The sequence below is a fragment of the Triticum aestivum genome, chromosome 2B (assembly GCF_018294505.1).
Source record: "Triticum aestivum cultivar Chinese Spring chromosome 2B, IWGSC CS RefSeq v2.1, whole genome shotgun sequence".
Taxonomy (NCBI): Eukaryota; Viridiplantae; Streptophyta; class Magnoliopsida; order Poales; family Poaceae; genus Triticum; species Triticum aestivum.
The window spans coordinates 687,969,911-687,983,535 of record NC_057798.1 but is presented as its reverse complement, the minus strand read 5'-3'; the positions used below and the strand labels follow the sequence as shown (position 1 = coordinate 687,983,535).

The 13,625-nt window shown below is 45.5% G+C and overlaps 2 protein-coding genes and 1 non-coding gene across 5 annotated transcripts; 1 reads left to right on the top strand and 2 right to left on the bottom strand.

Annotated features, from left to right (window-relative positions):
* Positions 1 to 4,138: 4,138 nt before the first annotated feature.
* Positions 4,139 to 5,495, bottom strand: LOC123042089 (pentatricopeptide repeat-containing protein At3g14580, mitochondrial-like). Its single transcript, XM_044464611.1, has one exon. The coding sequence runs from the start codon at positions 5,295 to 5,297 to the stop codon at positions 4,206 to 4,208; it is 1,092 nt and encodes a 363-aa protein (XP_044320546.1). The 5' UTR covers positions 5,298 to 5,495; the 3' UTR covers positions 4,139 to 4,205.
* Positions 5,496 to 5,617: 122 nt separating this feature from the next.
* Positions 5,618 to 5,690, top strand: TRNAR-CCG (transfer RNA arginine (anticodon CCG)). Its single transcript has one exon. It is a non-coding gene; the product is annotated as a tRNA-Arg (tRNA).
* A 1,423-nt stretch (positions 5,691 to 7,113) lies between these two features.
* On the bottom strand, positions 7,114 to 12,919 carry LOC123046727 (GPI mannosyltransferase 2). 3 transcript variants are annotated; one of them, XM_044470150.1, is made up of 10 exons: positions 12,600 to 12,919; positions 12,170 to 12,231; positions 11,185 to 11,591; positions 10,978 to 11,083; positions 10,323 to 10,415; positions 10,036 to 10,231; positions 9,217 to 9,395; positions 8,011 to 8,264; positions 7,621 to 7,808; positions 7,114 to 7,548 (listed from the first exon to the last, which is right to left on the bottom strand). In XM_044470150.1, the coding sequence occupies exons 3-10, from the start codon at positions 11,501 to 11,503 to the stop codon at positions 7,375 to 7,377; spliced, it is 1,509 nt and encodes a 502-aa protein (XP_044326085.1). In that variant the 5' UTR covers positions 11,504 to 11,591; positions 12,170 to 12,231; positions 12,600 to 12,919; the 3' UTR covers positions 7,114 to 7,374. The 3 variants fall into 3 exon arrangements, with proteins under 3 accessions (XP_044326085.1, XP_044326084.1, XP_044326086.1); XM_044470149.1 differs by having other exon boundaries at positions 12,617 to 12,919; XM_044470151.1 differs by having other exon boundaries at positions 9,217 to 9,383; positions 12,617 to 12,919.
* Positions 12,920 to 13,625: the final 706 nt, after the last annotated feature.

The window sequence follows — 13,625 nt, the reverse complement described above, 5'->3', positions numbered from 1 at the left end:
GGGGGGGTGGCGTGTGGTCGCTTGTGTTCTTGGCACCCAATTGACTTGGTGTTAATTGCTTCTTTGCTTATGGTTGTTTTTGTAGTGAGTAGTGAGTAGTTTAGGGTTTGGCGGATGAACAAGAGATCGACCTAGGGAGCAGGACCAGGCATCAAGATGGAGTATTTTAGCATTATGTCCTTGTGGAGTGCTGACATGTTTTCTGCAAATTTGGAGTATTTTTTTCTCTGAAATTTGGCTGCGTATGGCTCCCGTGCAAAACATTGGTATTCTAAAATAAATCTGATTAACAAAGGGCATCTGGAATATCCTTTTATTCTAAAACATTGGTGTCTTGCTTCAGTACACCTAATTCGAAATTTTGAAAAAAGATAAAATCGTCCTTCAGGACGTACGCTCCTCCGACGGTGACATGCTACTAATTAATCAGGCGTGTATACATCGCTACACACAATGTATGTATATAGACACGCCGCCATACAATACGAGTATCCACCGTATTTGAAAGATTATCATGCCTTTTTCAACGAAGAGGTAAATGATTGTTCAAAGGGGATGAGCTGAAGCGGAATCCTTCTTAGCGGTACTCCCTCCGTCCCAAATTATTTGTCTTAGATTTTGTCTAGATACTTATGTGTCTAAACAAAGTATCTAGACAAAATCTAAGACAAGTAATTTAGGACGGAGGTCGATTTTCTTAGCGTTTACGCCAAATATTGATTACATTAGCTTTAGTAGAACAGACTTGAAATTTCACAATAGCCTAAGAGTTCACTATCTCTCGGTCGATTTACTCGCCGTTGGATCAAAATGAAGTTTGGTCGCCTTCTCGGGTTCCTCCATCTTGTTTGAAATGATGGTCTTCAGGGGCAATGATAGGTTAGGGTTTGAGGCTCACCGGTGCCCCATGGTGCGTTAGAGAGATGGCCGTGTGAGGAAATTTAAAAAATCTTGTTTGACGGCCCGCCGCGTGGTTTGCAAGTTTAAAATGGTCAGTTTTACTGAGAAGTTTGGAAAACTTGAAATAAACTCAAAGTTCGTACGCTTTTGAATTATTGGGACAAGCCTTGCTCGGATGATAAAGAGCATGTCACAATGTAACAAAACAAAGAGTGCCATGAGGGAAATTTCTTATTTAAATATTTTTGACAAATCATTTTCGTTAGATTAATGACATGTTCTGAAAACCCCACTTCTTATATCAGTTCTAAGCTTGAACTTGTAAATGCAGGCCTTATTACTGTCCTAGATTCATTGACTGTATGGGTGACATCTGTACCTAAGTCTGCTTTGAAATATTCAGCTAACAACTAAGTTTGCTAGCTGCAAGAAATGTGTGTGCCTATCACAACATTTTGGCACAGCAATAAACAGTTTGGTTGGAAGGCGACAGGGATGGTTGCTAGTTGTTAGTTGGCATGCCTATGTCAGCTGTTCCTTGGATCCAGGCTGAATCTCGAATGATTAATTAGGGTCCAAATGACACCATCACAAGTGCATGTGGCCACCTGTGGGGACAGCCACCATCCTGCAAATATTGCCTACATATATACTGCCTGCGCAGCAATTCCTCTTTCTTTAGTTCTATTCACAATCAGGTCTCGACACATGTTCGTCCGGAAAATGGCGACACGCAATTTTAGAATGATTCTTCTGGTTCTATTTGATAATTGGTGGTGCCTGGCTAGCTAGTACCCCAAATAATTAATCTGGAATGGTTCACCGTTGTTCTGTTTGATAATTGGTAGTGCCTAGCTAGTAGTACCCCAAATAATTAGCTAATGGTAAGCTAGAAAAATGAGTCGCTTTCCTCTGAATTTGCTACGCCAATGGAAGCACATTTCAAGACTGCAAATTGCAACTTTCATAGTGTTTATGCAAGTGGGAAACGTGTCTGAGCATCTCAAGCAACTCATGATGCACCAGGAGAGGTCATCGAGTGACCCTTTCAGTGTTTTCTAAAGGTGCTACGTAGATGCCAGCAGGACGCGCAAATATCAGTTACTAGACATAAGAATTGCCTTCCTCCACACAGCTCTACGGCTAATTTATTCAGGTGTGACATAATGCAGATGGTGACGGTGAAATTGCTTTGCTTTTCTCGATTACATGAAGACGGTAAAATTTGTCATCGAGGCTAGTAACAAGACAAGTTACAACTAAAAGATATAACAGGCAGTAGTACTTCGGTAAGTACTGTTTAGCCGGCAGTATGTCTTTTATATTTCTGCATCCTAGACGAATCTCACTGCAGTCCGCCAGCCCTATGTTTTTAGCACCGGATACTATACTGTAAGACAGGTACTTGTTTTGGTGTACTTTGATGTACACAATGATGTGTATTACTCTAAGCCGGCAGTTTTATCCCTTGGCATCAGTCCAATTCCCTTGTAATCATGAACACACGTCTATTCACTTATGTTAAATTAACTTGCAGATTCCATCTCTGTATGGACTAACTTCTTCTTATCTTCAATGATATAAGGCAACTTGAGTAAAGGGGTTAATGTTTACTCTAAGGGATGATCAGCTTAGGCCCCAAAGATACAAGTTGGGAAGATGGTTATGGACCTAAGAACGGAATTATATTAGTATTAGGACTAGTTAAACAGTTAGACAATCAAGGAAAGAGAAAAGGCTATTAAGGGACATTCTGTCTCACTGAGAACCATGCATAACTAATAACTGTATCACAAGCAACATGATGTTCTGCACTTCAAGAGTATAAAAGGTGAAAAACTACCTCATAGCATGCATCTTTCATACTGTTTGCCTGGTTTTCAATAGCAGTAGAATCATCAGAAGGATGAAGTGAAGATCCTCTCCAAATGCACGAACACTGTCTTCAGATATTTCACATGTCAGACATACAAAAAATTGTTGGATTTGAGTTGTAACAAAAGAGCATAATATCATGAGCTTACCAATATTTTCACATTTAAACCAGAGAATATGGAGCCTGCGCTGATGTTGAAATCAGGGACAAAACCAATAATAGGCTAGCAAGGTACATCGTATATAAACGTTGCCTAAAGGGTGAAGAGTCCCTCCTTTAAGGGCGTGTTTGGTTCCCTGTGCTGCATGTGGTTCGCATCCACCGTGCAAATTTTCGTTGTTTGGTACCCTGCATGGGCTTTTCAGCCTGGCCCAGTGGATGCAAAAAGGGGCCTCTCAGCCAGGCCGAGGGAAACGCAGAGATGGAGCGTAGCTCGCTTGCAGGCACGTTCCTTCGCTTTTCTTCTCCCCTTTCGTTCTCTTCTGACCGAGCACTCTGCAGCCGCCCTCGTCAAGCCGCCGCGGTCCTCGACCAACAGCCACCGCTGCCCTTGTCAAGTCCCGCCGTCCTCCGCCGCCGCCATCCTCGACCAAGCGTCGCCTCCCACATCGACCAAGCGCCGCCGTCGTCCTCGACCAACAGCCGCTGCTGCCCTCATCAAGCCCCGCCGTCCTCCGCCGCTGCCGTCCTCGACCAAGCGTCGCCGCCCTCGTCAAGCCGCCGCACACCAGATCTTGCTGCCTCGCGCCGCCACACACTGGATCCTGCCGTCTGGAGCCGCTGCGCTTCGGATCTCGTCGTCCCGCGCTGCTGCATCATCGAGTGCGTCGCGATTCCGTTCAAGTATGCGAGATAGTTACTATCACTGGCTGCTCGAGCGCTGGAGATTACGTGCTAGCCATCTCCTCTGTCCCTGTAGTAGCAAACGTTGATTAGGAAGCCTAGCGAAATTCAGAAGATGGTCATCTCCTCTGCACCAGGTGCAGCCATATCATGCAAGTTAACCAAACACCCATCTCTGATCATGCTTGCATCAACCCAACCAGACCGAGCTCACCCAGGACCCCTCGTGCAATGCAGCCTGTAGCTACCCAGGGAACCAAACACGCCCTAACTGTCCGTTAGTTAGGAAGAAAATGAGCCTTCCCTGTACATCGAACGCGGGTGGGCGAGCTCACACCTATGAGCTTCAAGCCAACCGAGGTAGCGCTCGGTTCTCAGGTACATCAGTATACGAGTCATCAGTAAATAGAACTTGGTCAGTGTGAGACCCAATATTCCTAAATCCCCATAAGGAAAAAGATCCGACTTCAACATGCAAGTCCACTCAGAAAGGCAGGCAGGTTGGTCCACTAGTTCCAATAACAAAATAATCTCATTGCTCAAGTGTATTGTCAGGTCCAGTAAACCACTGACATGAACATACATTTCAGCATAAGGATGTAAGAAGTTTTGTCCAAGTACCCATCCTAGGAACAAAACCTTGGTCCACCATTTGCTTCAAGACAAGATGTGCATCATCTAAGCAGTTAAAACTACAGAGTCCATCAATTAGCAGCTTGTACGATGAGAAACTAGGCCTCAGACCTTCAGCACTCATCATAGTAACTAGGTCCTTCGCCTCCACAAACTTCTTTGACGCCACGAGGCCATCAAGCAGTACCTGATAAGTCCCTGAATTAGGATGGCAGCCCTCAGACGACATCGACTTGAACAGATCATATGCAGAGGTCACCCTTCCCTCTCTGCAGAGACCAGATACCAATATATTGTAAACAACCGTATCCGCATCAATTTCCTCCTTGCGCATTCTCTCAAACAGCTGAAATGCCTCATCCACTCGACAGTTCCGGCAGAGGAAATGCATCAGCGTCGAGTAGGTCGTCGCATTAGGCCGGCACTCCTGCTTCGGCATCTCATCCAGCAGCGAAAGGGCCTCATTGAATCTCCCAAATTGGCACAGCCCCCTGATAAGGATGTTGAAGCAGCGGGTGTCGAGCTCCACGCCCAGCCTGGGCGCGCTGGCGTACACCTCATGAACAACCTCGTACTGCCGCCTGCAGACGAGCATGTGGAGCACATAGTTGAAGGTCTTGGTGGAGGGCCAGCAGCCGTACTCGGGCATCGCGCAGAGCGTCTCCATGGCCTTCTCGGGGTGGTTGGCCACATTGCCGTACATCTTGATGAGCCTGTAGAAGAACTCGTCGGAGAACCGGAACCGCTCGGCCCTCGCCCGGGCCAGCAGCTCCTCCACGTCGCCGAACCGCCTGGCGCCGGCGAGCCGGTCGATCATCAGGCCGTAGAGGGCCTCGCTGGGCTTGTAGTCGCGCCGGGCGCAGGCTTTCTTGAACACGCTGGTTATCAGAGCGGCGTCCCTGATGCTCGCGAAGATCTTGAGGACCTCGTTCGGGGCGAGCCAGTCCTTGTGGTCCAGCCGGCCGATCCATTGTCCGTCGTAGCCCGCCGTGGAGCGCAGCCTCAGGAATGGGGGGGCCGCGCGCCGCGCGAGGGCTCTCGACATGCCGCCGCCGGGAGCTGGGAAACGGGTGGGGGCGGGGCGGGGCTACTCGAGAAGTGGTTGGAGAGCTTATCGGGGAGTTCAGGGGGTGTGTGTAGCAAGGAAGGAGGTGGACTGCGCTGGGGGAGTTTTGGTGGCCGGCGGCGACTGGGTGAGGACTGAGGAGAAGAGAGGCGGAGGCGCGCAGCTGGGCGGCGGCGATGTGCCCGGACAGGAAGGTCCAGTAGAATGGCGGGCCTTGGGCTCTTTCTTAGGGAAAAGCCCAACTCGTGTGGTTGGCACAAATGTATGTATAGTTTTCAGTAGGGCAGTGATCACAACATGACCGCGTGGCCTAATGGATAAGGCGCTCGCCTCCGGAGCGGGAGATTCTGGGTTCGAGTCCCAGCGTGGTCGCATTTTTACTCACCTTCGAGTTATATTTTTTTATGGCCAACCTCCTCGCTAGTCTTTCCTTGGCATATTTTCATTTGAACCGGGATCTTCTTTGCAAACTTCTTCGTTGCTAATTTGGTTAAGGGTTTTTGTTCCTGAAACGAGCCTCAGTCGCTTTTTTACTCACCTTCGAGTTATACTTTTTTATGGCCAACCTCCTCGCTAGTCTTTCCTTGGCATATTTTCATTTGAACCGGGATCTCCTTTGCAAACTTCTTCGTTGCTAATTTGGTTAAGGGTTTTTGTTCCTGAAACGAGCCTCACGTCCTGGGTTTGGGTTTCTCTTCCCCTCTTGCAGCTACGGCGGCTAGGGGACTCATCCCCTTCGAACTCCGCCATTGATTGAAGTCAGAACTTTTCTTTTCGGAATTGATTGAAGTTTAAGGAAACTTTAAACGGTTAGGATTACGACGTAGACATAATCATTTTTGAAACTTTACAAATCAGATCAAGAACCCAAGGAAGAGGAGGTTTGTTCTAAAGTTTGTGAAGATTCTTCATAAGCACCGCCTCATTTTGCTACAAAATTTTATGGCGTTGGTGGTGGTTGTTCATACTTCTGTGGTCAATTAAAATCCCCTCCAATCCCCTTGGGTGGAGGTGTAACCGAACAAAGCCTTTGGGGTTTCTGTTCCTAAAGACGAGCCTCAAACGTCCCTTGATTAGGTTCTCTTTCCTCTTGCAACTGCTGCTACTAGGTCGGTTATCCTCTCCAAACTTCATTGGCAAGCTCATAGATCCACCTCCCTATGGCCACTGCTCGGGTGGCCAGTGGTGAGGAGGGAGATAACGACGCATTGGCTCCGGGATCCACCTCCCTATGGCCACTGCTAGGGTGGCCAGTGGTGAGGAGGGAGATAATGACGCCTTGGCTCCGGTTAATAGTTTAGGTTAGTGTTTTTTCATTGCTGGTTTCCATGGTAAGGGCCGAGACCTCATCATTTTTCATTTTCATAATTGCACTTGAGGATGTGCGCCACCAGCAACCCATTTCACATCACTGACCTCACAAGTTCTATCCGTGCTGAATCGACCTAGCTGCTGCAGCATTAATCTAATTTTGGTGTCAAAACGCTGATGATGCAGGCCCAAACACACAAGGAATCCAGAGAAATTGTCTACACTCTTCGGTATGCACTCCCGGGCAATATGTGAAGAATGGTACTCTATTATTTTTTTGTCACTCCGAAACACTATAGGATTCCCATTTATGCCAATATTATTATTATTATTATTATTATTACTCCCTCCGTTTCTAAATATAAGTCTTTTTAGAGATTCCAATGTGGACTACATGCGGAGCAAAATGAATGAATGTACACTCTAAAATACTTCCATATACATCCATATGTAGTCCATATTGAAATTTCTAAAAAGACTTATATTTCGAAACGGAGGAAGTATTATTTTCTTATCAAGGTGTCAAAATAACATGGCATGTGACCTAGTGCTACCTAGGAAATGGAGCATATGATTCAGATCTCCCAGAAAGAAAAACCTCCAGAATGCACTCCTCAATTCTATGGCCGTGGTTTGAGGGAACAAAAGGAAAGAGATACACCAACTGTACAGGAACATTCCGCCAAGGAGAACCTCCAGGCTAAGCTAGCTCATACAATTCGTGTGGGCGTGACAGCAGCTGTTCTCATGTGAATGGGTAGAAGTTGGGGAAGAGCAAACTGCCGAGAAGAATATAAGCAATGAAGTAAACGATGATGAAGTATCCCCATCTCTTGCAAGAGCCGCCCCTTGCAGGAGCCAAAATGCGCGAAGCGGCCCAGTAGATGGGGGGGCTGGCAGACAGAAACCGCGTTGACACCTGGACCGAAGAAACAACATATGAGACTTGAGTAGCGATCTACAAATAAACTTCATCGGGCATTATACTGACCTGGACGTGCATCACGAAGAAGGCGGTAAATGTCATGAATGTCAGATGTAAAATGAAAGGAAGAACTAGCAAGGGGCACTCATCCTCATTATCTCCCACCATTCGGCCTGTTGATATATTGCCATCTAAAGATGCTGCTGAAGCAGCGCTGGCTGCGACAGATTTTCTCTTCTTAACCTCAGTGTTCCCTGTTCAAACATTGCAGAGTTATGTTCAAACTTCAGTTCTCCAGTAGCCTATATTGAATAGGTTGAGGTCAGTTCTCCATTTTTCAGGACAGTTGAAATTTTCTCAACTCCTAGGCATGTGTTAAGAAAGTTGAGGAATATCATTTTCCAATGATATTTCAAAATAGAGACAAAATGTTGACAGTTGAGAATGTAATAGTACCTTGCTTTTTGTTATGTAGTCCGGTAGAAATTTCACTCTTCAACACTGTGGCAACATCTGAGCTTTCATGTGCTTCAACTAACCTCCCGTCAACAATGGCAATTATCTGCTCGTGTATGCTAGTTGATTGGAAGAGTTGCTGAAGCAATTTTGTGTAGTGAACTATAGAATAAACTGCAAGAGATAGTACTGGTGAAGCCAAAAGAAAGTTGGGCAGCTGCTTGACTTGAAAGTATCTCAAGAAACCAACTCCCCTGAAAAGAAAGATGTAAAATAACATAAAGCTCGTGGATAATGGGAGCATAAGTCTTCAGAAGATGGTAGTCAAAGAGCAAGCTTAGGGCATCCATAATGTATGCCAAATTGATAGTGCCAAATATTAAAAGGTATCCATAATGTATGCCAAATTGATAGTGCCAAATATTAAAATGGCTTTTGGCACCGGTGAGAACCATTATGGAGGGTGTTGCCAAATTAAAAAAAGAGAGCATCGACGCTCCTTCGTGCTCCAATGCCAAACAACCTCAGCTAATAAAATAATACATGAACCTTTGTGAACAGGCCCAAATGTTGTGGGTAAAGAGAGATGTGATAGTGTTTTTATCCCATTCTATTCTGTAGTGATCCCCACTATACAGAAATTGGGAACCAGCAAACGCTGCGGATAGCTAGTCTATTTGATACCAGTGCCAAAATTCTGATGACGTCGCAAATTTGGCAGAGCATCACATTGTAGATGCCCTTAGTACAAGAGTCTATGTAAAATTGTAAGGAGAAATGCATATACATGGACATTCTTTAACCAGTCAAAACAACAAAAGTACTTCAAATTCTGGTGGACATAAATGAGAATGGAGTTTGCCTATTTTCTATACGTGGGGCATACAGCCTAAGCATGGAGATCCCATATTACCAAGCATGGCATCCTTGTGACTTGACAGCATACACTATTGGTGCAACAGAACAGAAGGACGAAAGAACAGACATATCATTCTCCACAAAAGATGAATATGTAATTATCATGGCTGTATAAGAGAAACGGTAGCTCCTTATAACTCACAAGAACTCTTGTTAAGCATACAATCATATTGATATACGAGTTGTGACAAAGAAAAATAGAACACTATCCCAAGGTAAAATACAGAATTCAAGGGAAAATTATAAATTGTTGAGCTGGTGTTGGTAAAGATGAGATGAAACAATTACCAGTAGTGACTCTGAATAAAACTATACAAAAGGGGCAGTTTTGCTTTGCACCATGGCCTCAGCTCATCCGTGTCCCCGTGTACGCATATGTTCAAATATCCATATGCTTGAAAGGCAAAGAATGGTAGGAATACAAAAGTGGAGCGCAAAAATCCAGTGACAAGGGCCTGCACTGCCCACTTGGGCCAAAGAAAAAGGTAATGCCGTTAGGTACACATAATTCCATTATTTATAAAGCATCCTGCTTCAGACGCTTAAGCGATAAGGCGTCCTGCGAGTGCCTTAGAAATATGTCCGCTTTAGGCGCTTAAGCGCCTGCTTAAGCGTCAGAGTGGGTGGTGCTCGCTTTAGGTCATTTACTGCCCTATAAACCAGGCATAATTCCCTCAACAGCAACTCATGTAGTCCAAGAAAACATCGGCATAGGTTGAAGTACCATATAAGGCCATGTAGAAGATATTAAACAAAAGCATCACATTGGTTAAACATGTGAAAGTATGTGTACATCTAAAATTTTGTGGACAATTTTGATCATACGGGCATCTACAAAAAATAAGAAGATTGTACTCTCGTATGAGTACTTGTCCTACTCTATAGCGCGCATGGGATTTTATTTTCACACGCACACAAAATTTCACATCATCACTACATTTGACATTTTGAGAAAAAAAATTAAACTTCCTGGTGAAAAAATTGCATGGGATATTGGGATGCGCACGAGTTTTGGGTGCCACTTCAGCCATATGGCCTCTTCATGTTAGCTAGTATAGTAAGCACCATGCACAACAACATGAAGTGCAACCCGCAAAGAAAGCTTACCATGGGCCTTTTCTTCTGGATAGCAGCATCATATGCTTGTAGCAAAGCCTCAAAACAGATATAGCCAGCATTAAGTGCTCCATTTGACCTAGCTGAACCAGATAGAGCAAGCATTATCATTGCAACGGTACGAGCACCGGAAAACAGGTAGAACAGCCCTCCGAGCGAAAAAAGGGCATAAAGACTTTCTGAATATCTGCCAAAACAAAAACAAAAAACAGAAACATGCTGCTGTTTAGTCATAGCTAGTACATGATTCGTCATGGCATAAAGGCAAAGAAGTTTACAGTGACGAGTAGAACACAGAAGCTGGATTGAAGCAAAAAAGAACAGATGCACGGTAAGCCGCTCCTGAGTCCTTCAAGATCAGCACAGATAATCTACACGAAGTACAATAAAGGGTCACTTTTTTCACATTAGAACAAATAGTCGTATTATAAATACTAGGCAAAGCGACTCTACATCTTATTATAGACATGAGAAAAATCATCGGTGGTTGTGCAACTGGCAATATTTATAAACGAGAAATGGGCAGTCCTGCACTCGAAATGAATGTACTACAACTAAAAATTGAGGGCAGATTTTTTTTATTGCAATTTACACAAACTCTATTACTCCCTCCAATCCAAATTAATTGTCGCAGCTTTAGTACAACTTTGTACTAAAGTTGTACTAAAGCTGCGACAATTAATATGGACCAGAGGGAGTATTAAACTATGATGGATACCAAGACTGTCTTAAACATCAAGCACCCAGATGATTAAACACACCAACATTAGTAGACCATTATGCGCACAAGCATGACTCCGATAGAATGAATATCTGTTGACCTGATCCAAAAACCTAAAACAACACTTAAACGCTAAAAATACTTAAACATAGAAATCCTAACTACACTGAAATAAATACACCACATGTGTGTAGCTGAAGAACGTCGGTCACCTGTAGAAATAGGCCGCGGCGGCAACAAATGCCACATTGTTCAGAACATGCCCGGAGATCACAAGCACGGCCCTGTACCCCAGCATCGGCACCAGCAGCGCGAACACTGCAGAAGGAGAATGGGGCCATGACCCAACACCAGACCAGATCAAGCACACACCTCAATGATGAGAAGGTGAGAAGTTGAGGTAGAGGCGAGTAACTTACGGGACCGGGAGAGTAGAGCGATTGAGGCTGGGAGGAGGGGGAGGAAGGCGAATGACTGCTCATACTCGTAGCCGCACTCGGCAGAGCGAGCGAAGTGGACACCGTCCCATACAGCTAGGGACGAGATGGCGGTGGCGGTAGCAGTGGAATTAGAAGAGGAGGCGGAAGGGGGGAAGGAGGGGGAGGAGAGACAAGGCGGGTGAAGGGAGGCGGAGGTGTCGTAGGGGCGGAAGAGAAGGCGAGCGAGCAGAGAGAGAGTAAGGACCAAGACACGGGAGGCAGTGGCGAGCCGGACGATGGCGACAAGTGGCGGCGCCATGGGTCAGGCGGGGGAAAAGCACCGTGAGAGCAAAACACCGGCAGGGTGGATCGCTGACTCACTGGTGGTTTTCTGACCTGCCTGGTTCCTAAAACATTACATATGGATTCAGATGTTTCATTCAATGGATTTTTTTCTATAAAATTTAGTAAAAATGATTTCTAGAAGAAGATAAAATCATAAACTTCAATACTATGAATCAAACATTACATATGGAGAAAATCACAAAGATTTCAACCCCCCAAAATCTTTTATCATAAATTTCAACCCCCCAAAATCTTTTATCATAAATTTCAACCCCCCAACTCTGCTCTAGAGATAGCTCTTATTCTTAAGTCTTAACTATCTTCTCTAACAAGCGACGGGAAATGGGACATGGTGCATCATTTATGAAGACACTACACAGCAAGGTACGAATAGTAGCCCTTAAACAGAGCTATGCGTCTATGCCTCCGAGAAATACAACAGCAATCCTCTTGTTATTTTCACAAGCCACCAACAGCAAAGCAAGGCAGCGAGCATCAAGCCATGAAGCCATTCTCGGACAAATCCATCAGCCTCATTTCTAATCTCTAGTTCCCTATTGCAAGATCAACAGCATACACATTGCCTAATCTAACCCATAAGAAAAAGGACAGAAGGTGAACAGAATTAATGTGGACATACCTGTCGGTGGCACGGTGCTCACCTCACTGGCGGATCTAGGATTTCAGAACAGGGTGGTCCACCTAAAAAAATTGACAACGAATATGACATGCCAACATTCTAAATAACTTACCAATAGCACATAAAAATAGATCAATATGGTCTTACAGGCATACTAAAATTCTCAATTTTCCATGAGAAACCTTCATAATACATACCTTCAGAAGTTCACAGAGGACTATGTGACACTGTTAATTTGTTGGCAAACGATCAGACAAATCACTATTATGTTACTGATCAGGTTTTCATGTACTGGATAGAAAAATTATGTGTATGTGTTCATGTACTGGATAGCAAGTCTGATTGTTTAGTTAACGCAATAGTACATCTGATTGATGCAATAGAGAGCAAAGAGCAAACCCTAAATCAGAAATTGGGGAATGGGAAGTACCGCGGTGGAAAACTTGCCTCAAGTCCTCAAATCGGGCTAAAGGCTGGCCGCCGGGCAGGGTTGCTGGCTTGCTGCCGGCCGAGTACCGGAGTCGGCGGAGAGCAGACTGCGCGGCAGGCGCCGGCTTGCAAAGGCGCCAGGAGGCGCGTTGGTGCCGGGCGGGCGGGGCGGGGAGGGGCGGCTCCTAGGCGTCTAGCGACGGCGAGGTACGCAGCGAGACGGCGAGATCGCGAGCCGAGCGGCCGAGGTCAGGGGCGAGGTTGGGTTTTTTTTTCTCGAGGGGAGCGAGCAGGGGCGAGGTGCGTCTGTCCCACAGTCCCAGTGTGCCTGCGTGCTGCGTGCGTTTTCTTTTTTGAGGGGTGTGTTGTTTGTTGGGCTAGCCGACTGAGATGGGTCGGGACGAGTAAGCCATTGTTTCTTGGGCCTTCTAGATCCGCCCAAGATCTAGGAGGCGAGAGGTGCGAGCAACTAATTAACGAGCGCTCCTTCGAGAGCCTCGCAACGATCAGCGCCACTTGACGCGCTCACAGCCATTCGTCACGTGTCGTGCTCTGGGCGTTCCCTTTGGATTTTGTTTTTTTTATTTTTACGCACGCGTTTTCGTTTTTTTTAAAGTTTTTTTTTGGTTTTTTTGACGTTTTGGTTTTCTATCAGTCTTCCCTAGCTTATCGACCAAAAAAAATTCGAAAAAAATAATATTTTTGCGCAAAAAAATGTATTTTTTTCGCGAGAGGCACGGTTTTGCTTCAGCCAGAGGCACCGGCGTGCCTCTTTCGGAAAGGAAAAAAACGCGTTTTCTGTTTTTTTTTCTTCTTTCGCGAGAGGCACAGTTTTGCTTCCGCGAGAGGCACCGTTGTGCTTTCGCGAGAGGCACGGGCGTGCCTCTTTCGAAAAGGAAAAAAACGTGTTTTTTGTTTTTTTTTCTTTCGCGAGAGGCAGGGTTTTGCTTCCGCCAGAGGCACGGTTGTGCTTTCACGAGAGGCACGGGCGTGCCTCTTTCGGAAAGGAAAAAAAATGTGTTTTCTG

Bases quoted from the DNA above. Each gene is read 5' to 3' on its own strand.
- LOC123046727 (XM_044470150.1), bottom strand. From the start codon at position 11,503: ATGGCGCCGCCACTTGTCGCCATCGTCCGGCTCGCCACTGCCTCCCGT. The intron at 10,416-10,977 runs GTGACCGACGTT...TACTTCGTGTAG, and splicing joins GCCGCGGCCTATTTCTACAG to ATTATCTGTGCTGATCTTGA. The intron at 9,396-10,035 runs GTAAGCTTTCTT...CTTTGGCCCAAG, and splicing joins TCCAGAAGAAAAGGCCCATG to TGGGCAGTGCAGGCCCTTGT.
- LOC123042089 (XM_044464611.1), bottom strand. From the start codon at position 5,297: ATGTCGAGAGCCCTCGCGCGGCGCGCGGCCCCCCCATTCCTGAGGCTG.